Genomic DNA, 20,882 nt, shown 5'->3' on the forward strand with positions numbered 1-20,882 from the left:
TGGAAAAGGAGTAATGGAAATGAATTGTAGACATATCTTCTTCAGATGAGCTTAAAGGTCATTTGAGCAGTCCTTGCAGTTGTAAGGAGGAAAGAGCCTGCTTTGGTGCAAAAGGAGGTGACAAATGCTTTGTGCTGACATGTTCCTCAACTCGAAGAAATAGGAAGATTTCAAAGAGCCTCTTAGGAAACAGATCTTCCTTGGCCCATCCACACAGTCAACCTTTACATTTAAATAACAAATTTTAAGCACTCTACTCCATGTTAAGGAAACAATATAGGAGTAGGGGGTATGTACCTTGGACTGCTCATCCCATTTTGAATCTCGGGACACAGAGAAAAGTAAATACTCCTGACCTTGAAATATCAGATGTGTACTGAGATTTCTCACTTATCTGAAAGGTCAAATACCCACCATCTATGTAAGTTTCTCTTAAAACAAATCTCATTATTAAAATAACAGAATGCCAGAAAAACTTATCTCTGCCAACCAGAATACTGAAGATGACTTCTGTGTAACTGTGGTTGCATGAGGAACAACCATTGGTTCATGACATGTCATGCCAACAGGTACAGCCTATAAAAGTGGCAGCAATTTCACATCCTCTCCAACCACTGGGACAGTCTCAGCTTCTACAGAAGCAGGACCATGAGAGTCAACAAGATGAAGATCCTGCTGCTCAGTCTTGTCCTCAGCCTGCTTCTTGCTGGTCAAAGTGAAGCTCAGGAAATTCTCTCACAGGTACCAGGGGTGGTCCAAGCTTCGGAGGAGGTCTAAAGGTGTATGTTTGTGAGTGTCCCTTTTGAGGTTTGGTCATGTGGATCGCTAAGTCTAGCCATCTCCCTGCAACTCAAAACTGCTCCATTCACTGGCTCTATGCCTGATGTTTGTGATGTCTGTATCATCTCTACCATCTACTGATTGGCTCTCATGCATGTTCGCTGCTCTTATAAAACAGAAGGAAGATCACACACCTGTTGGACTGGAGCTCTGGCATTTGACAAGACAGCTCAAGTTCAGAATTACCTGAATTCCTTCCTTTACTTCACTTGACTTTTCACGGAAATACCTGAATCCCTTCCCTTCCTTCACTTGACTTTTCACATGATTTTATATGTAGGCCTGTGTTCATAAAGATAGGTAACGTCTGCCCAAGTGAAAGAGCAGGGAAACTCCTGAGAGAAGATGCTGGGCAGAATTAAGAGATGGACTGAGACTCATGACAGTATTGTGATGTCAGTTTTCAGGAGAATGGAGAACCCATTACATTGCAGCCAGTAACAAAGAGAAGGTCACTGAGAATGGACCATTCCACATGTATTACCGTCATGTTGAGTTTGATGAAGACGGTGACACATTAGAGGCCTACTTTTATTTAAAGTAACTAAAAATAACCCAGAAGGAAAACACCTATGAACCCCAAGTCTGAGGGAGGGTGTGTCTTCCCTGTCTTCAGAGAGCTCTCTGGGTGATGTTGAGAGCGTGACGCCCTGATCTGTGGGGCTGAGCAACGTTTCTGAGCTGGGGGGAGGGCAGTTCCCCTGAGAGCCTCCAGGGAATGTCATGGAGCCTTAACTTGGGGGGGCGAGGAGTCCCAGAAGTTCCACTGGCATCAACTCATTGAAGGAACGAGGGGCACAGCAGTGGGAACAGGCTCGTGTCCTGGAACCCACAGTCCCCACCAGGGGCTTGACCCCTTCCTGTGGAATTTGTAAGAGACGGTTCCCACTGAGCTCAGAAGGTGAGGGTGGCGGGGGAGCATACAGTGAGCTCTGCCCTTGGGGCTTCCTCATGGAGTATTTCATTGCCACTGAATTTACTAAAGCCTCACAGTCCCAAATGAGCTTCCCCAGTGGTACTGGGATAAAGAACATGCCTGCCAAGGAAGGCCACATAAGATACATGAGTTCAGTCCCTAGGCTGGGAAGATCCCCTGGAGCAAGGCATGGCAACCTATTCTAGTATTGTTGCCTAGAGAATCCCATGGACAGAGGCGCCTAGCGAGCTACAGTCCACAGGGTCACAGAGTAGGGCGTGAGTGAGCAACTGAGCACACACACACACTCCCAAGTACCATTCATGAAGCGTCCACTATACTACAGACACTTTTTAAGAACATGTACATATAGCAGAATCCACCACAAGTTTCTTGAGCAATTATCCCCCAAGAAAACAAAAAGGGAACATGATAACTCAGGTATATATTATCAGGAATATAATCATTAGGGAAAAAAACAACAACAACTAAGATTTATGCCTGGAGAAATTGATTTATAAATATATATTAATAATTATCATTATATATGCATACATTTGATAGTATAGCATGCATGCTGTGAGTCGCTCAGTTGTTAACTCTTTGTAGCATATGGACTGTAGCCCATGAGTATCCTCTATCCATGGATTTCTCCAGGCAAGAATTCTGGAGTGGGAAGCTTTTACCTTCTCCAGGGGATCTTCCGGACCCCAGGTTGGAACCCAGGTCTCCTGGATGGCAGGCTGATTGTTTACCACTCAGCCAAGATTGTATACATACAATCAGATGACAACCACATATACAGAAACTGACTCACAAAATCACACACATGTATATCCTATCCCAGGAGATACACATGTGCTGTCACTAATATTTTAAGAATATCTATTGTCATCCTCTGCCGTTTTTACAATTTTTGTGCCCTGTGTTTGACTTTGTTTGTGGCTGCCCTTTCTGAAATTGGCTGTACTGAAGTGTATTTTTATATAAATACATCTTTGTCAAGGTCTTAATTCAGTGAGCTTTCATATATCCATAACTGTTTCATGACCTGCACAGTCACGAACTTTTGAAGTTCACATTGTTCACAGGTACTAAGGTGATACAAGCACAATCTGGGGTGTGAAAAAAAAAATGCTAATTATGCATCACATTTTTGTTATTTTAATCAACCAACCTGAATATGTCTTGTCTTTAAGGTCAGATGGAGAATGCATTAAAAAAAAATCACAGGAGACAGGCAAGAAAATTTCATTTTTACTGTTGAGTGTATTAGTGTTTTACTGGGAAAAGTGTGTTCCAGTGGAAATCTTGGTCTCAACTTCCTTCGATTACTTCATACACCTGCATTCTACTCCTACTAACAATTAGAGTTCAAAGACTGGAACATCTCCACATGACTGAGTGTTACTCAACAAGACTAGAGCCAGACATCCTAGAGTGTGAAATCAAGTGGGCCTTAGGAAGCATTACTATGAACAAAGCTAATAGAGCTGATGAAATTCAGCCTGAGCAACTTAAAATCCTAAAAGATATTGCTGTTAAAGTGCTGCACTCAGTATGTCAGCAAATTTGGAAAACTGAGCAGTGACCACAGAACTGCAAAGGTCATTTTCATTTCAATCCCAGAGAACAGCAATGTCAAAGAATGTTTCAACTACAATACAATTGTGTTAATTTTACATGCTAGTCAGTTTTTGCTCAGAATCCTTCAAACTAGGCTTAAGTAGCACATGAACCAAGAACTTCCAGATGGACAAGCTGGGTTTTGAAGAGGCAGAGGAACCAGAGATCCAATTGCCAACATCCACTGGATCATGGAGAAAGTAAGGGAATTCCAGAAAAAAATATTAACTTCTCCTTCATTGATGATGCTAAAGCCTTTCACAGTGAATCGCCACAAACTGTGGAAAATTCTTAAAGAGATGAGATGGGAGTACCAAACCACATTACTTGTCTCCTGAGAAACCTGTGTGTGGATCAAGAAGCAACAGTGAGAACTGGGCATGGAAAAATGGATTAGTTCCAAATTGGGCAAGTATTTCAAAGCTGTAAACTGTCACCCTTCTTACTTAAACTGTATGCAGAGTACATTGTGTGAAATTCCAGGCTAGATGAATCATAAACTAGAATCAAGGTTTACAGGAGAAATATCAACAGCCTCAGATAGGCAGATAATACAACTCTAATGGCAGAAATTGAAGAGGAACTAAAGAGCCTCTCAAATGAGAGTGAAAGTGGAGACTGAAAAAGCAGGCTTGAAACTCAGTATTCAAAAACTGAAAATCGTGGCATCTGGCCACATCACGGCCAGTAGAGAGGGGAAAAAGTGGAAACAGTGGCAGATTTTATTTTCTTGGACTTCAAAATCACTGCAGACGGTGATGGCAGCCATGAAATTAAAAGACGTTTGCTCCTTGGAAGAAAAGTTATGACCAACCTAGCAGCATATTAAAAATCAGAGAGATCACTTTGCTGACAAAGGTCCATAAAGTCAAATCTATGGTTCTTCCAGCAGTCATGCGTAAATGTGAGAGTTGAGCCATAAAGAAGGCTGATTGCTGAAGAATCGATGCTTCTGAATTATGGTGCTGGAGAAAGCTCTTGGGAGTCCCTTGGACTGCAAGGAGATCGATGCTTTTGAATTATGGTGCTGGAGAAAGCTCTTGGGAGTCCCTTGGACTGCAAGGAGATTGATGCTTTTGAATTATGGTGCTGGAGAAAGCTCTTGGGAGTCCCTTGGACTGCAAGGAGATCGATGCTTTTGAATTATGGTGCTGGAGAAAGCTCTTGGGAGTCCCTTGGACTGCAAGGAGATCGATGCTTTTGAATTATGGTGCTGGAGAAAGCTCTTGGGAGTCCCTTGGACTGCAAGGAGATCAAACAAGTCAACGCTAAAGGAAATCAATCCTGAATATTCATTGGAAGGACTGCTGCTGAAGCTGAAGCTCCAGTCCTTTGGCCACCAGATGTGAAGAGCTAACACGCTGGAAAAGACCCTGATGCTGAAATGACTGACGGCAGGAGGAAAGGGGATGACAAAGGATGAGATGGTTACATAGCGTCACTGACTCAACGGACATGAATTTAAGGAAAGTCTGGGATTCAGTGGAGGACAGAGGAGCCTGCGGTGATACAGTCCACGAGGTTGCAAAGATTGAGTGTGATTTAGTGACTGAACAACAAGAATAATAAGACTGAGCATGGGTGTAGAATTTGTATTTCGTATGGTTCTCAGAAAGTTTACAATAGCGTTATGAACTGATGGCACTTGAGTCTATCTTGAGTTTTCACATCAGCATCATTCACTTTTTAAAAACCATCTTGGAACATCCTAATCCACCCAAGGTATGGAGGAAGAATTTAAATCCAAGGAAACTATGCTGATGATAAAAACAGATTTCTGTTAAAAGCAATGGGGGTGCTGGCTAAGATTTCTAGTCTTAAGTTCTTCATGAGGGCTCTAAACAACATTCCTAATTTTAAATGGCCTACGAGGTACATATTTGATTAGAATATATCCATATATGATCATAATCCTGCCTCATGCTGTTTAAAACACTTGTTGGGGATGACCTGGTGGTTCAGTGGAGAAGAATCAGCCTACCAGTGAAGGACACATGGATTGGATCCCTGGTCCGGGAAGATCCCACCCACCGTGGGGCAACTAACCCCGTGTGCCACCATTTCTAAGCTGGCCCTCTAGAGCTTGCAAGCTGCAACTACCGACCCTATGCACCCTAGAGTCTGTGCTTCACAACAGAGAAGACAGTGAGAAGCCTGGGCACCACATCTAGAGAGTAGTCCCCCTGTCACCACGAGTAGACAAAGTCCATGGACAGCGACAAAGACTCAAAGTAGCCCTCCCCAAATAAATAAACTGTAAAAAAAAAATCTGTCACATTCATTAAGACACAGGTTCTAGAAAGCATCTTAGTAAGACAGCAAGGAGTCACTAAGAAAAGTTGGGAATGAGAGAATGTCTTGCCCACTTCCCTTGCTGTCATCTCCACGGTGTATCCATGGACTGAGACACGCATGAATATTGCATGAACTGTTCTTAGTCCTCTCGTCTTGTCACAATACATCTAACGGACAAGACATTAACGTAGGGTTCTATGTACGGATCTTTTCTCTCTCTCACAGATGCGGGTCAAAATGAAGTTCAAATTCTTCACGTGTCCGAGAACAGTATCATACGACATGTGAGAAATGTGGATGAAGAAGGAAAGGAGACTGACTTGGTTGGAATAATTGGTATGTATGGCATCGTAACTTGGAGAAGGGAATGGCTACCCACTCCAGGATTCTTGCCTGGAGAATCCCGTGGACAGAGGAGCCTGGCAGGCTACAGTTCATGGGGTCGCAAGAGTGGGGACACGACCAAGCGATTTACACACACACGGGTATGGCATCCTAAAATTCCCATTGTCTCAGTCATGGAACATATGCATCATCAGTACTTCCATTTAGAAAATTGGGAGTTGTTGACAATATTTACTATTCAGTGTACAAGGTCTGCGTATTTATGTTCACTGAGTTAAGAATACTGGAAGGTAATCTACCAAGAAGCAGGGGCTGAAAACAATTTTTGAACATTTGAAAATGATCTCTACCTGTTCAAATTGAAAAACTAATTTTATAGAGGATTGTGTGTGTGTGTGTGTGTGTGTGTTTTCTTTTTTACCATGTGAAGTAATCAATCTCATGCCATGGCTATATTGAGGCTGAGCTTAATTACTTCACTTTATATCAGTTTTCCCATGCATTCTAACCCATGGAACAGAAACTTGTAAAACAAATCTTTTTCCTGTTCAGTTATCACAAAGCACTGTTTTCTTATGAACAGTGACATGACCCCAAATGAGTGCACAGAAGCACTGAGGTGTGTGTACCATTGCAAGAGTAGATGTCTATTTCAGAATAGGTATTGGGTAGAATGGTGGATTAAACAGTAGATTGTCTCTATGTGCAAGAGTAGATGTCTATTTCAGAAAAGGTATTGGGTAGAATGGTGGATTAAAGAGTAGAGCATCTCCCATGTGGTTTGTGATGGGGTTCATGTGTCTCTGGAAGGGGAGAACCCTGTTTCCTATTAATCTGGGTCCAGAACAAAACAGGATTGTCACATACAGGCTCTAAGAAGTTAATAAAGAAACAAGTCAGTTGCCTCCTGGGATGGGTTGAGTCCCAAATTCACAGAGCTCCTGCAAGTCTTTGGGGTCCTGCTGCTGATGCTGGCAGGGTTAGAGGTAGTTAGAGGTGGGTGGAAATTAACTCTTAGGACAGCAGACATCTGTATCCTGGGACATGGGAATTGTTTAAGGCTCTCCTAAATCATCCAAGTGAAGACCTGATTGGCACATTCAATTTCTTGTTGTGTATATTCAGACATTTCTGTGTGTTCTGAGTGACAACACTATCCTCTTTGCATGTTGATTTTCAGGCAGAGATGATAGGCTTTCAGACACTGACTTTGAGAGATTCAAAGAGGAGACAAGATGGAGAGAGATTCCAGAAGAAAATATCGTGAATTTCATCGATAATGGTAATGAAATTAGATTTTTTCCTGACTATATCGTTCACCTGGTATGTAAATATCAGGAAACAAATCAACTTATTTAAAATTTCTTCTTCCATAAGTACTCTCTTACAAAATTAATTACACATACACACACAAAGAAAGAAACCTTGGAAATACTGGGGAATGGTAGTAATTGGTGGCTCTTTTATTTCTCCCATTTTGTTTTTCCACAGATGACTGTCCAGAGGAGTGAATAAAAGTGACCTGGACACTTTTGTAAGTAAACAAGGTCCTTTATTAATGCTGCCCCACCCCCCAGATAAATCAATAAGGACACATCATTATTTCATTCCTAATGCCTACTAAGTCACTTCAGTCGTGTCTGACTCTTTGCAACCCAGTGGACTGTAGCTCACCAGGAACCTCGGTCCATGGGATTCTCCAGGCAAGAATACTGGAGTGGGTTGCCATTTCCTTCTCCAGGGGATCTTCCTGAGCCAGGGATCAAACCCATGTCTCTTACAACTTCTGCATGGGCATGCAGGTTCTTAACCTCTACCTCATATTTCATACATGTCAAGTTCTGCAGGTGATAATTTCTTGTTCCAATAACACATTCTATCACTAGAGAACTTTGTTTGTTATATAAGGTAATTTCTCTTTGAGGCATATTATTTCAAACTGGTTGGTAGATTCATGCTGAGCAGTTTTGATGAGAAAGCCTTAATCTGCAGGAATCTTGCACACCAGAGTCATTAGAGAGAAGCAGGGATCCCCACAAGTTGATGGAAACTAATTACTGTTCCCATCAGTACTGACCTCACTGTTGTCCACAAAGATCCTCCTCCAAAAGAACCAGTATTTAAGAGAGCTAGCCTTTCCTTTAAGACTAGTGATTAATCTCACATGATTCTGGCAGAACCAGTAAAGGTATTCTAAACAAATTGTCTTAAATACACATTTGAATTATATTATCCTCCAGAAGGTAATTTCTGTTTGTGATATCTTTAAGCCTTCTACAGTACGACAGACTCAGAGTGACCCTGATCTAGGCTAAAGTGTGGCTTTAATTTTCTGTTGAGAAAAAAAAATGAAAGAAAAAAAGCAAGAAGAAACAGCAGCTGGCAGGTGACTGTGATAAAAAAAGATATCCTGCAAATATTCAATGGATTATTACCCAGCCATAAAAAAGAATGAAAGCATGCCATTTGCAGCAGAATGAAAGGACCTACAGCTTGTCATACTGAGTGAAGTTAGCCAGAAAGAGAAAGACACATATATTACAGAACACTCATATGTGGAATCTAAAATGAGACCTGGAGGAACTTATTTACAAAGCAGAAACAGACTCACAGATGTGGAGAAGAGACTTGTGGTTGCAGAGGAGAAGGCCATTGGGGAAGAGAAGGATTAGGCTTTTGAGATTAGCAGATGCAAACTATGATACACAGTATGGAGAGACAAAAAAGATCATCCTGTAGAGCCCAGGGAGCTATATATGCAATACTCTGCAAAAATCTAAATGGGGTATGAACCTGAAAAAAGTAATAGACCTTCACATCTACATGTATAAACAAATCACTTTTCTGCACAGTTGAAACTAATACAACATTGTTAATCCCCACTACTTCAAAATGAAATTAAAATTAAATGATTAATTCTTGAAGACCCCAAAGACAAAACATTTGGAATTAGGAGAAAAGTGTAAGTCGGAGACTTTAAAACAGAGATTTAAACCATCTTTAGATGAACAATTCCCATGAACATGCATTCTGAACCCATTACTCCCAGAATCGATCCCCAATGGGAAAGATTTCCCAATATATACATCCTGGGGAAAATTCCACATGGACCTCCCACACATTACAGAATTGTGGAGTGTTGAGGTCCACCAGGATTCTGACATTGGATCAGCTACCAGCTCCTGTACCCTGGACATCCTACTGCCTGAGGCTCATCCCTGCCAGTGGTCACACACTCAACTCTACTAAACCTTTGGTTCTGTTTTATTCACCTACAGACAGAGTCACTGATACCAGACACATCTCCATGGAATCAAGATCAAAAACATTGATTGAGACAACTTTCCTGGTTCCTGATTAACATGATCCTTCTCCCTTCACATGCTCACTCCCTTTCCCATCTCATCTCTCCTGGTCACTAATCACATCCTATTTGGTGGTGTTTAATTTCTGAGGGTTTAAATACATTGATTTAATATCCACTCTGCAAATCTGCGTCTGTGCAAAAGTCACTTGAAGTCTGTGTTCTCTTGATTGAACACACAATTTTCCACTTTAAATATCCAGGAAACGGTGCCTTTAATAAGACAGGTGTTCATCAGAGGCAATCTGAGGAGGATTAGATAGAGATGCCCTCAGGTGTCCAGGAGAGAGGCAGAAAAATGACTAAACCAACACTGGACAGGAGACAGGGGACAGGATCTTGTTTTTGTAGGGGAGGGGGGAAAAAGTCCCTAGAAAGCACCTTGTGCATTACAGGGAAAGGAACTTGTGTTGGACTCACTGAAATTCCTAGAGAGAAAGTGTGAAATGCCGTGAGCTGTGGCTGAGGGTACATATGTATTCTGATAGCATCAACACTTCTGATTGACCTGAGGGGTTGGTATTTCTTCATGATTGGAAAAGAAGGAACCAAAGATGGGGCAGCAGCTGAGACTCGGGAGCACAATGAGGCAGCTGTAACTGAACTGCACAGTTCATAGGACCTAAATTTGGTCTTCTAGACTCTTATGCTTCAAAGATCATTGGACACTAGTATTTCCAAGGAGTGGGCATTCCCTCTGTCATGGACAGAGCATGCTTACCACCTCCCCATGGTGTTCGAGGTGTTCATAATGTAAAAGATCTGACACCCTCAAGACATAAGATTTAAGGGGCTTCCCTGGTGGCCCAGTGGTTAAGAATCCTTCTGTTAGTACAGGGGACAGAGGTTTGATTCCTGGTCCAGGAAGATCCAACAAGCTGGTGCAATACAACAATTGAGCCCACACTCCAGAGCCCATGCTCTACAATAAGAGAAGCCACTGCAATGAGAAGTCCCCCCACCACAATTAGAGAGTAGCCCCCACTCACCACAATTAGAGAAAGCCTATGTGCAACAAAGAAGACCCAGCACAGCCAAAAATAAACAAACATTCGTTTTTTTTTTTTTTTAAAAGATAGAGAACGTATTCAAAAGTTGTGCAAACATTTAGAGATCTGGCCCAAGTGCTAGGAAAACAAAACTAGACCTAAGTATAGTAACAGAATAAATATTTTAGTTCCTACACACAGACATGGCCTCCAAATGGGCTACAGCTGGCCAAAGTCAAAAGCACCAGTAGTGAATGTTTTCATGGCTTCAGTTCAGTCTGGTTCAGTTCAGTCGCTCAGTCGTATCCGACTCTTTGCGAACCCATGAATCACAGCACAACAGGCCTCCCTGTCCATCACCAACTCCCAGAGTTCACCCAAACTCATGTCCATCGAGTCAGTGATGCCATCCAGCCATCTCATCCTCTGTCGTCCCCTTCTCCTCTTGCCCCCAACCCTTTCCAGCATCAGAGGTTTTTCCAATGAGTCAACTCTTGGCATGAGGTGGCCATAGTATTGGAGTTTCTGCTTCAGCATCAGTCATTCCAATGAACACCAAGGACTAGACTCCTTTAGGATGGACTGGTTGGATCTCCTTGCAGTCCAAGGGACTCTCAAGAGTCTTCTCCAACACCACAGTTCAAAAGCATCAATTCTTCAGTGCCCAGCTTTCTTCACAGTCCCACTCTCTCATCCATACATGACCACTAGAGAAACCGTAGCCTTGACTAGACAGACCTTTGTTGGAAAAGTAATGTCTCTGCTTTTCAATATGCTGTCTAGGTTGGTCATAACTTTCCTTCCAAGGAGTAAGCATCTTTTAATTTCATGGCTGCAATCACCATCTGTAGTGATTTTGGAGCCCCAAAAAATAAAGTCTGACACTGTTTCCACTGTTTCCCCATCTATTTCCCATGAAGTGATGGGACCAGATGCCATGATCTTCATTTTCTGAATGTTGAGCTTTAAGCCAACTTTTTCACTCTCCTCTTTCATCAAGAGGCTTTTGAGTTCCTCTTCACTTTCTGCCATAGGGTGATGTCATCTGCATATCTAAGGTTTTTGATATTTATCTCGGCAATCTTGATTCTAGCTTGTGCATCTTCCAGTCCAGCGTTTCTCATGATGTACTCTGCATAGAAGTTAAATTAGCACGGTGACAATATACAGCCTTGACGTAATTATTTTCCTGTTTGGAACCAGTCCCGTTGTTCCATGTCCAGTTCTAAGTGTTGCTTCCTGACCTGCATATAGATTTCTCAAGAGGCAGGTCAGGTGGTCTGGTATTCCCATCTCTTGAAGAATTTTCCACAGTTTATTGTGATCCACACAGTCAAAGGCTTTGGCATAGTCAATAAAGCAGAAATAGATGTTTTTCTGGAACTCTCTTGCTTTTTCCATGATCCAGCGGATGTTGGCAATTTGATCTCTGGTTCCTCTGCCTTTTCTAAAACCAGCTTGAACATCTGGAAGTTTGTGGCTCATGTATTGCTGAAGCCTGTCTTGGATAATTCTGAGCATTACTTTACTAGTGTGTGAGATGAGTGCAATTGTGCAGTAGTTTGAGCATTCTTTGGCATTGCCTTTGTTTGGGATTGGAATGAAAACTGACCTTTTCCAGTCCTGTGGCCACTGCTGAGTTTTCCAAATTTGCTGGCATATTGAGTGCAGCACTTTCACAGCATCATCTTTCAGGATTTGGAATAGCTCAACTGGAATTCCATCACCTCCACTAGCTTTGTTTGTAGTGATGCTTTCTAAGGCCCCCTTGACTTCACATTCCAGAATGTCTGGCTCTAGGTGAGTGATCACACCATCGTGATTATCTGGGTTGGGAAGCTCTTTTTTGTACAGTTTTGTGGATTTGCCACCTCTTCTTAATATCTTCTGCTTCTGTGAGGTGCATACCATTTCTGTCCTTTATCGAGCCCATGTTTGCATGAAATGTTCCCTTGGTATCTCTAATTTTCTTGAATTAGAAGATACCTACCTCTAGTCTTTCCCATTCTGTTGTTTTCCTCTATTTCTTTGCATTGATTGCTGAGGAAGGCTTTCTTATCTCGTCTTGCTATTCTTTGGAACTCTGCATTCAGACGCATATATCTTTCCTTTTCTCCTTTGTTTTTCACGTCTCTTCTTTTCACAGCTATTTGTAAGGCCTCCTCAGACAGCCCTTTTGCTTTTCTGCATTTCTTTTCCATGGGGGTGAAGGACAAGATTTACATTCTCCCACTTGTATAGCAGAGCGTATGCACTCGGAGTTCAGACTCTGGTCTTCACCTACATCTGGAAATGCTAGACTGGATGAGTGGATACACAGAGGCAACTGAACACAGAATGCGGGGGGAGGTGAATCTTTCAGGGGTGCAAAAGGCAAAACCTGGCATAAAGAAGTCAAGAACCATGAAATATCATATACATGTATGTGTATATATGTGTGTATATAAATATATACATGATCATCCTTGGAAATGCAAGTGTCCACTACTCTTTGAAGTATAAGAGGCTAGAAGACCATCTTTAGGCCTTGTGAACTTTGCGTTTCAGTTACAGCTGCCTCATTGTGCTCCTGAGTCTCCACTGCTGCCCTGTCTTTGATTCCTTCTCTTCCAGTCATGAAGAAATACCAGTCCTTTAGGTCAATCAGAAGTGTTGGTGCTATGAGAATACATAGATATATATATACACATGTAGAGATACATGTGTGTTCCTGTGTGTATTTGTGATACCAGTATTATTAAGGAGAACACCAAATTATCACCACAAATTGAACACATGAAAAGTATGAAGAATTTATATACAGATTTATTGTCCTGGAATTAATACTGCTGATGAAATGTACACATTACTTGAAAGATGAGGAACTAAAATTGACATGTGATGTAACAGAAAATGTCTACTGTCCTTTATTAAAGACACGGATTACAATATTTCATAAAGATTCAGGTCAAGAAGATTTAACTGAAGATTTTCCAAGAAATTAAAAAAAAAGTCACTAAAGTTAGAAAAAATACATGATCATAAGAATTCATATTGAGGTATTTTCCATCCTAATTTGCTCCTAAATTCCCTAGACAAAATTAGGTACTTCTGAAAGATTTGTTTAAACACTGTATAAATACTCATACTTTTTCATCAACCCACAAACATACTAATATATAGAAGAGCAGCCTTTGTGCTACACATACATGAGAATTAAAACATAAAGGGAATCATATTTCTGTGTCTGCTTATTCCAAGGAGTAGTATTTCTAAAGACTGTGTTGATTTAAACAGATCTAATTCATGAGTCCACTTCTTATATTTCCCCCTATGAATTTGTTGTAGCTACTAGACTGTTAAAATTATCTCTCTTTCAACACTGCAATCAACAAATCAGTTAATGGTCTTTTGTGTATCAACTGTTTTATAATATCTTTTCAGGGAATGATTATCGAAGTGACTGAACTTCTAGAGACTTTCCTGGTGGTCCAATTGTTAAGACTTTACTTCCAATGCACAGGATGGGGGTCTGATCCCTTGTCAGGTAGCTACAATATCATATGCCAATTCCTATTTAATTGATAATAAGACGTACAAGACCTTTTAGAACTAACACCCAAAATAGATGTCCTTTTCCTTATAGGGGACTGGAATGCAAAAATAGGAAGTCAAAAAACACCTGGAGTAACAGGCAAATTTGGCCTTGGAGTGTGGAATGAAGCAGGGCAAAGGCTAATAGAGTTTTGCCAAGAGAACACACTGGTCATAGAAAACACCCTCTTCCAAAAACACAAGAGAAGACTCTACACATGGACATCACCAGATGGTCAACACCCAAATCAGATTGATTATATTCTTTGCAGCCAAAGATGGAGAAGCTCTATACAGTCAGGAAAACAAGACCAGGAGCTGACTGTGGCTCAGATCATGAACTCCTTATTGCCAAATTCAGACTGAAATTGAAAAAAGTGGGGAAAACCACTAGACCATTCAGGTATGACCTAAATCAAATCAATTATGATTATACAGTGGAAGTGAGAAATAGATTTAAGGTACTAGATCTGATAGACAGAGTGCCTGATGAAGTCTGGACGGAGGTTCATGACATTGTATAAGAGACAGGGATCAAGACCATCCCCATGGGAAAGAAATGCAAAAAGCAAAATAGCTGTCAAGGGAGGCCTTAAAAATAGCTGTGAAAAGAGAAGTGAAAAGCAAAGGAGAAAAGGAAAGATATAAGCATCTGAATGCAGAGTTCCAAAGAATATCAAGGAGAGATAAGAAAGCCTTCCTCAGCAATCAATGCAAAGAAATAGAGGAAAACAACAGAATGGGAAAGACTAGAGAGCTCTTCAAGAAAATTAGAGATACCAAGGGAACATTTCATGCAAACATAGGCTCGATAAAGGACAGAAATGGTATGCACCTAACAGAAGCAGAAGATATTAAGAAGAGGTGGCAAGAATACACAGAACTATATAAAAAAGAGCTTCCCGACCCAGATAATCACGATGGTGTGATCACTCACCTAGAGCCAGACATCCTGGAATGTGAAGTCAAGGGGGCCTTAGAAAGCATCACTACAAACAAAGCTAGTGGAGGTGATGGAATTCCAGTTGAGCTATTTCAAATCCTGAAAGATGATGCTGTGAAAGTGCTGCACTCAATATGCCAGCAAATTTGGAAAACCCAGCAGTGGCCACAGGACTGGAAAAGGTCAGTTTTCATTCCAATCCCAAACAAAGGCAATGCCAAAGAATGTTCAAACTACTGCACAATTGCACTCATCTCACATGCTAGTAAGGTAATTCTCAAAATTCTCCAAGCCAGGCTTCAGCAATACGTGAACCGCAAACTTCCAGATGTTCAAGCTGGTTTTAGAAAAGGCAGAGGAACCAGAGATCAAATTGCCAACATCCACTGGATCATGGAAAAAGCAAGAGAGTTCCAGAAAAACATCTATTTCTGCTTTATTGACTATGCCAAAGCCTTTGACTGTGTGGATCACAATAAACTGTGGAAAATTCTTCAAGAGATGGGAATACCAGACCACCTGACCTGCCTCTTGAGAAATCTGCATGCAGGTCAGGAAGCAACACTTAGAACTGGACATGGAACAACGGGACTGGTTCCAAACAGGAAAATAATTACGTCAAGGCTGTATATTGTCACCGTGCTAATTTAACTTATATGCAGAGTACATCATGAGAAATGCTGGACTGGAAGATGCACAAGCTAGAATCAAGATTGCCGAGAGAAATATCAATAACCGTAGATATGCAGATGACACCACCCTTATGGCAGAAAGTGAAGAGGAACTAAGAAAACCTCTTGATGAAAGAGGAGAGTGAAAAAGTTGGCTTAAATCTCAACATTCAGAAAATGAAGATCAGGGCATCTGGTCCCATCACTTCATAGGAAATAGATGGGGAAACAGTGGAAACAGTGTCAGACTTTATTTTTTGGGGCTCCAAAATCACTGCAGATGGTGATTGCAGCCATGAAATTAAAAGATGCTTACTCCTTGGAAGGAAAGCTATGACCAACCTAGATAGCATATTGAAAAGCAGAGACATTACTTTTCCAACAAAGGTCTGTCTAGTCAAGGCTATGGTTTCTCCAGTGGTCATGTATGGATGTGAGAGTGGGACTGTGAAGAAAGCTGGGTACTGAAGAATTGATGCTTTTGAACTGTGGTGTTGGAGAAGACTCCTGAGAGTCCCTTAGACTGCAAGGAGATCCAACCAGTCCATCCTAAAGGAGACCAGTCCTGAGTGTTCATTGGAAGGACAGATGCTGAAGCAGAAACTCCAATACTTTGGCCATGTCATGCAAAGAGTTGACTCATTGGAAAAGACCCTAATGCTGGGAGGGATTGGGGGCAGGAGGAGAAGGGGACGACAGAGGATGAGATGGCTGGATGGCATCACCGACTCGATGGACATGAGTTTGGATGAACTCTGGGAGTTGGTGATGGACAGGGAGGCCTGTTGTGCTGCGATTCATGTGGGTCGCAAAGCGTTGGACATGACTGAGCGACTGAACTGAACTGAACTGAACTGAAAGCTTTTGATCCAGGAGAAATGTCTAGAGGCTGACTGGCTGAAACACCCACAAAAGAATTAAGTATCCATTATTGAAAAACAAACAGGCATGCTGCAATGAAAACAAACAGACTCCAAATGACAAACAGCAAGAGAGGAACATAAAACCAAAGGTACACAGTGGCAAGACAGAATAGGACCTTTCACGGGTCCTCTCTGAGAGCTGTGGGAAATTTAGTCTTGTGAACACCTCCCTACAAACCCAAAAGTCGCCACGAGTATTAGAAAGGTCATGGAGTATGTCACTTACTTTTGTTTTAACATTGCTCTGCCCCTCTCCACCTGGAGAGCTTCATGAGGCTGTCAAAGGACAAGCAACGGCTCTAAAGCAGCTTCAAGGGTGAGGATTTCTAGGAGGAAAAGTCAAGAAAAAGAATAGTTTTTACCTCCTCTACTCACATTGAGTGTGTTTATCAGTTCTTAACTTGGGCTGTGTGCACCTCAAAGTGTTTCCCTGACATTTGGTTGAAAACATGATCAGTCTTTCCTAACAGACTAACAGGGCACCCTTGAAATATATCTAAATTGTACAACCTGGGTGATTATTTAGAGGAGCCCCTGGGCTGTGTTATCTGCTTCTTGGTACAGACTCACTAAGAACACCGTGCGTGTCTTCCTTCCATCTTTCTACAGTCCTGTTTTTCATACTGAACCTTGATGGCCGTTGTTCTGTGATGTCACAGTTCTCAGGACAAACAGTCACAGAGTCAGGGTGCTGGGTGACTTTAAGACATACATGGCCCCGTGTCCCCTGACCTTCTAGAGCTTTCTTCCTTGTCCACTGGACAGTGCTGATCAGGACCCCATCTTCTGAAGCCATAGTAATCCCATACATGTGACCAATGTTCTTTGCACATGGCTCTGGATTCTAGTCCTTAACAGGTTCTTTGATCTTTGTTATCACCAATAAATGTCACTGTTATACACATGGTTGATAAAGTTTGTCAGTCAAAATCCAAAATTCCCACAAAGCACCATGACTTAATCACTCACCACTCTAGCACTGGGGACTCAGCGACACCAAAGTCCAGGACCATGACAGGGTGGAACTCATTCATCAAGGAATGAAGACTGTTTATAAAAAGAAGAGATGATGAACTGGGAAGGAGTTAGGGAGCATGGGCCTGTGACACTGTCCTGGCGGGACCATGTCCTGTAGAAATCTACAGGTTCCTACAACGACTGAGGCTTCATTCTGGGTCAGAGTGAGTGAGTGAAGTTGCTCAGTCGTGTCTGACTCTTTGCGACCCCATAGACTGTAGTCTATCAGGCTCCTCCATCCACGGGATTTTCCAGGCAATAGTACTGGAGTGGGTTGCCATTTCCTTCTCCAGGGTATCTTCCCGACCCAGGGATCGAACCCGGATCTCCCTCATTGTAGACAGATGCTTTACCATGTGAGCCACCAGGGAAGTCTGGGTCAGAATAGCAGGTTAATTCGGGTGATCCAGGATTTCTCACCTCCCCATGATGGGCATGACTGGATAATTCTCTTTGAGGTGCTGTCCTTGCACACTGTAGGCTGTTTGACAGCCTGCTTCATCTCCAATGACCAGTTGGAAGGTGTCACCACCTACCTCTCCCATGGTTACAATGAGAAACATCACCATATTTGACAAGTGCCTCTCCTGGGAGGCACAGTGCTTCTAGTTGAGAAGTGATACCCTACCAGCAGTCTTAGAATGGCTCCCCAGGTCTGGTCAAACCAAAGCTGCTGCTTAAGGACAGAGAAATCTACATAGGCAGCAAGTACCGCAGGGAACTCTTAAAACAGGATAAGCTTTGAGGAGACCTCCCTGCTGAAAATTGTGATCTGGAACCAGAAGCAACGACATCCTGGTTGTGCTTGTTTAAAATGCAGATTCTAGGCTCAAAATCAAACATGCTGCATTAGAACTAATGGTGACCATCATCTTGTCTGGGGGTAACTGAGTATCTTCTCCTTCAAGAGCCACTGTGTAGAGAACATCATCAAGGTCAGATCTCAAAAAAATGTGCTTGTGACACTTTCCTGGTGGTCCAGTGGTTGAGAATCTGTCTAAGAACATAGGGGACGTGAGGTCAATCCCTGGTTGGGGATTAGTTCCTCACCGCTTCTTCTTCTGGTTCTATAAAAGAACCTGGCACCCACCCACAGCCCAGTAAGATGGTTATGTTGAGACATTAGTCAGTCATCTACTTTATCAGCCCGCTTTCTGAATACAGTCATATTCCTTGTCTCAACAACTCATTTCTTAGATTCATTAGCCTGTAAGGCAGAGAGAAGAGCAAGCTTGGACTTAGTAACAAATTGGAGAAGCCAGTGCAAAAGCCTTGCTTCTTGTGAATAGCCAGCCCCAGTCAGGGAAAATGGGGGGAAGGCCCCAGTAGCTGCAGACACCATGTCCTGAGGATCTTTTCTTCAAGATTCCCTGAGGAAGCACCAGCTATGCCAGCAAGTGGCAGAGAAAGCAAGGAACTGAGAAACTTCTGAGTCAGTAGACCCATTTTGTACTGTAAGTCTTCCCAATTTGATAGCCAGTTCAACATTCAGAAAACTAGGATCATGGCATCCGGTCCCATTACTTCATGGGAAATAGATGGGGAAACAGTGTCAGACTTTATTTTTGGGGGGCTCCAAAATCACTGCAGATGGTGATTGCAGCCGTGAAATTAAAAGATGCTTACTCCATGGAAGGAAGTTATGACCAACCTAGATAGTATATTGAAAAGCAGAGACATTACTTTACCAACAAAGAAAGGTCTGTCTAGTCAAGGCTATGGTTTTTCCAGTGATCATGTACGGATGTGAAAGTTGGACTGTGAAGAAAGCTGAGCACCAAAGAATTGATGCTTTTGAGCTGTGGTGTTGGAGAAGACTTCTAAGAGTCCCTTGGACTGCAAGGAGGTCCAATCAGTCCATTCTAAAGGAGATCAGTCCTGGGTGTTCTTTGGAAGGACTGATGCTGAAGCAGAAACTCCAATACTTTGGCCACCTCATGCGAAGAGTTGACTCATTGGAAAAGACTCTGATGCTGGGAGGAGTTGGGGGCAGGAGGAGAAGGGGAAGACAGAGGATGAGATGGCTGGATGGCATCACCGACTCGATGGACATGAGTTTGAGTGAACTCCGGGAGTTGGTGATGGACAGGGAGGCCTGGCGTGCTGTGATTCATGGGGTCACAAAGAGTTGGGCATGACTGAGCCACTGAACTGAACTCAGTAGGTTTATTTATTTGTGGTTTTATGTGCCCTTTTGTGTTATATGTTATGAGCCAACGGGCTCAGATTTGGAGGGTGAGCTGCTTTGCTATACACACCGGGAACATATTCCCCACTCAGTTTGGACTTTTTCTTTACGAGAGAAACCAATTTGGTTGGGGGACCCTGTTGCAGAGGGGAAGTTCTGTTGTGCTCTACTTTGAGCCACTTTATTGGAGAAGTAGTTCTTGTGGGGCTGCTGCTGCTGCTAAGTCGCTTCAGTCATGTCCGACTCTGTGTGACCCCGTAGACGGCAGCCCACCAGGCTCCCCCGTCCCTTGGATTCTCCAGGCAAGAACACTGGAGTGTGTTGCCATTTCCTTCTCCAATGCATGGAAGTGAAAAGTGAAAGTGAAGTTGCTCAGTCATGTCTGACTTAGCGACCCCATGGACTGCAGCCTACCAGGCTCCTCCATCCATGGGGTTTTCCAGGTGAGAGTACTGGAGTGGGGTGCCATTGCCTTCTCCGTCTTGTGGAGCAAACACATCCAAATTGGAATGAGTTCATTTGTTTTGTTGTTATTGTTGTTCAGTTGTTAAGTCGTGTCCGATTCTCTGTGACTCCATGAACTGTATGCAGAACACCAGGCTTCCCTGTCCTTCACTATCTTCCTGAGTTTGTTCAAGCTCATGTATGGTGTGGCAGAGATGCCATTCAACCATCATCTCACCCTCTGTCACCCCCTTCTCCTCTTGACCTCAGTCTTTCCCACCTATCAGGGTCTTTTCCAATGAATCAGCTCTTGCATCAGCGGGCCAAAGTATTGGAGCTTCAGCTTCAGCATCAGTCCTTCCAATGACTATTCAGGGTTGATTTCGTTTATGACTGACTGGTTTGATCTCCTTGCTGTCCAAGGGACCCTCAAAATTCTTCTCCAGCATCACAGTTTGAAGGCATCAATTCTTTTGCACGCAGCCTTCTTTATGCCCCAACTCTCACATCAGTACATGACTCCTGGAAAAACCACAGCTTTGACTATATAGACCTCTATCAGCAAAGTGATGTCTCTGCTTTTTAATATGCTGTTCAGTTTTGTCATAGCTTTTCTTCCAAGAAGCAAGCATCTTTTAATTTTGTGGTTGCAATCACCTTCCACAGTGATTTGGGAGCCCCATAAAATAAAATCTGTCATTGTTTCCAATTTTCCCCATTTTTTATTTGCCATGAAGTGATTTTTTAT

General features: G+C 42.5%; 1 protein-coding gene across 1 annotated transcript; it reads left to right on the forward strand.

Moving 5' to 3' along the window:
* Nucleotides 1-648: 648 nt before the first annotated feature.
* LOC147339701 (odorant-binding protein-like) lies at nt 649-7,533 on the forward strand. The gene is made up of 6 exons (XM_086388848.1): nt 649-741; nt 1,241-1,380; nt 2,816-2,847; nt 5,903-6,013; nt 7,203-7,304; nt 7,514-7,533. The coding sequence occupies exons 1-6, from the start codon at nt 649-651 to the stop codon at nt 7,531-7,533; spliced, it is 498 nt and encodes a 165-aa protein (XP_086244974.1).
* Nucleotides 7,534-20,882: the final 13,349 nt, after the last annotated feature.

Source organism: Bos grunniens, chromosome X, assembly GCF_055505025.1.
Source record: "Bos grunniens cultivar Pamir isolate PY7600 chromosome X, Bosgru_T2T1.0, whole genome shotgun sequence".
NCBI lineage: Eukaryota > Metazoa > Chordata > Mammalia > Artiodactyla > Bovidae > Bos > Bos grunniens.

What these genes read in the sequence shown, in the direction of transcription:
- LOC147339701 (XM_086388848.1), top strand. Translation starts at nt 649, where the DNA reads ATGAGAGTCAACAAGATGAAGATCCTGCTGCTCAGTCTTGTCCTCAGC. An exon ending in CTCAGGAAATTCTCTCACAG is followed by an intron (nt 742 to 1,240) that starts GTACCAGGGGTG and finishes TTGTGATGTCAG; the next exon opens with TTTTCAGGAGAATGGAGAAC. An exon ending in CGTGAATTTCATCGATAATG is followed by an intron (nt 7,305 to 7,513) that starts GTAATGAAATTA and finishes GTTTTTCCACAG; the next exon opens with ATGACTGTCCAGAGGAGTGA.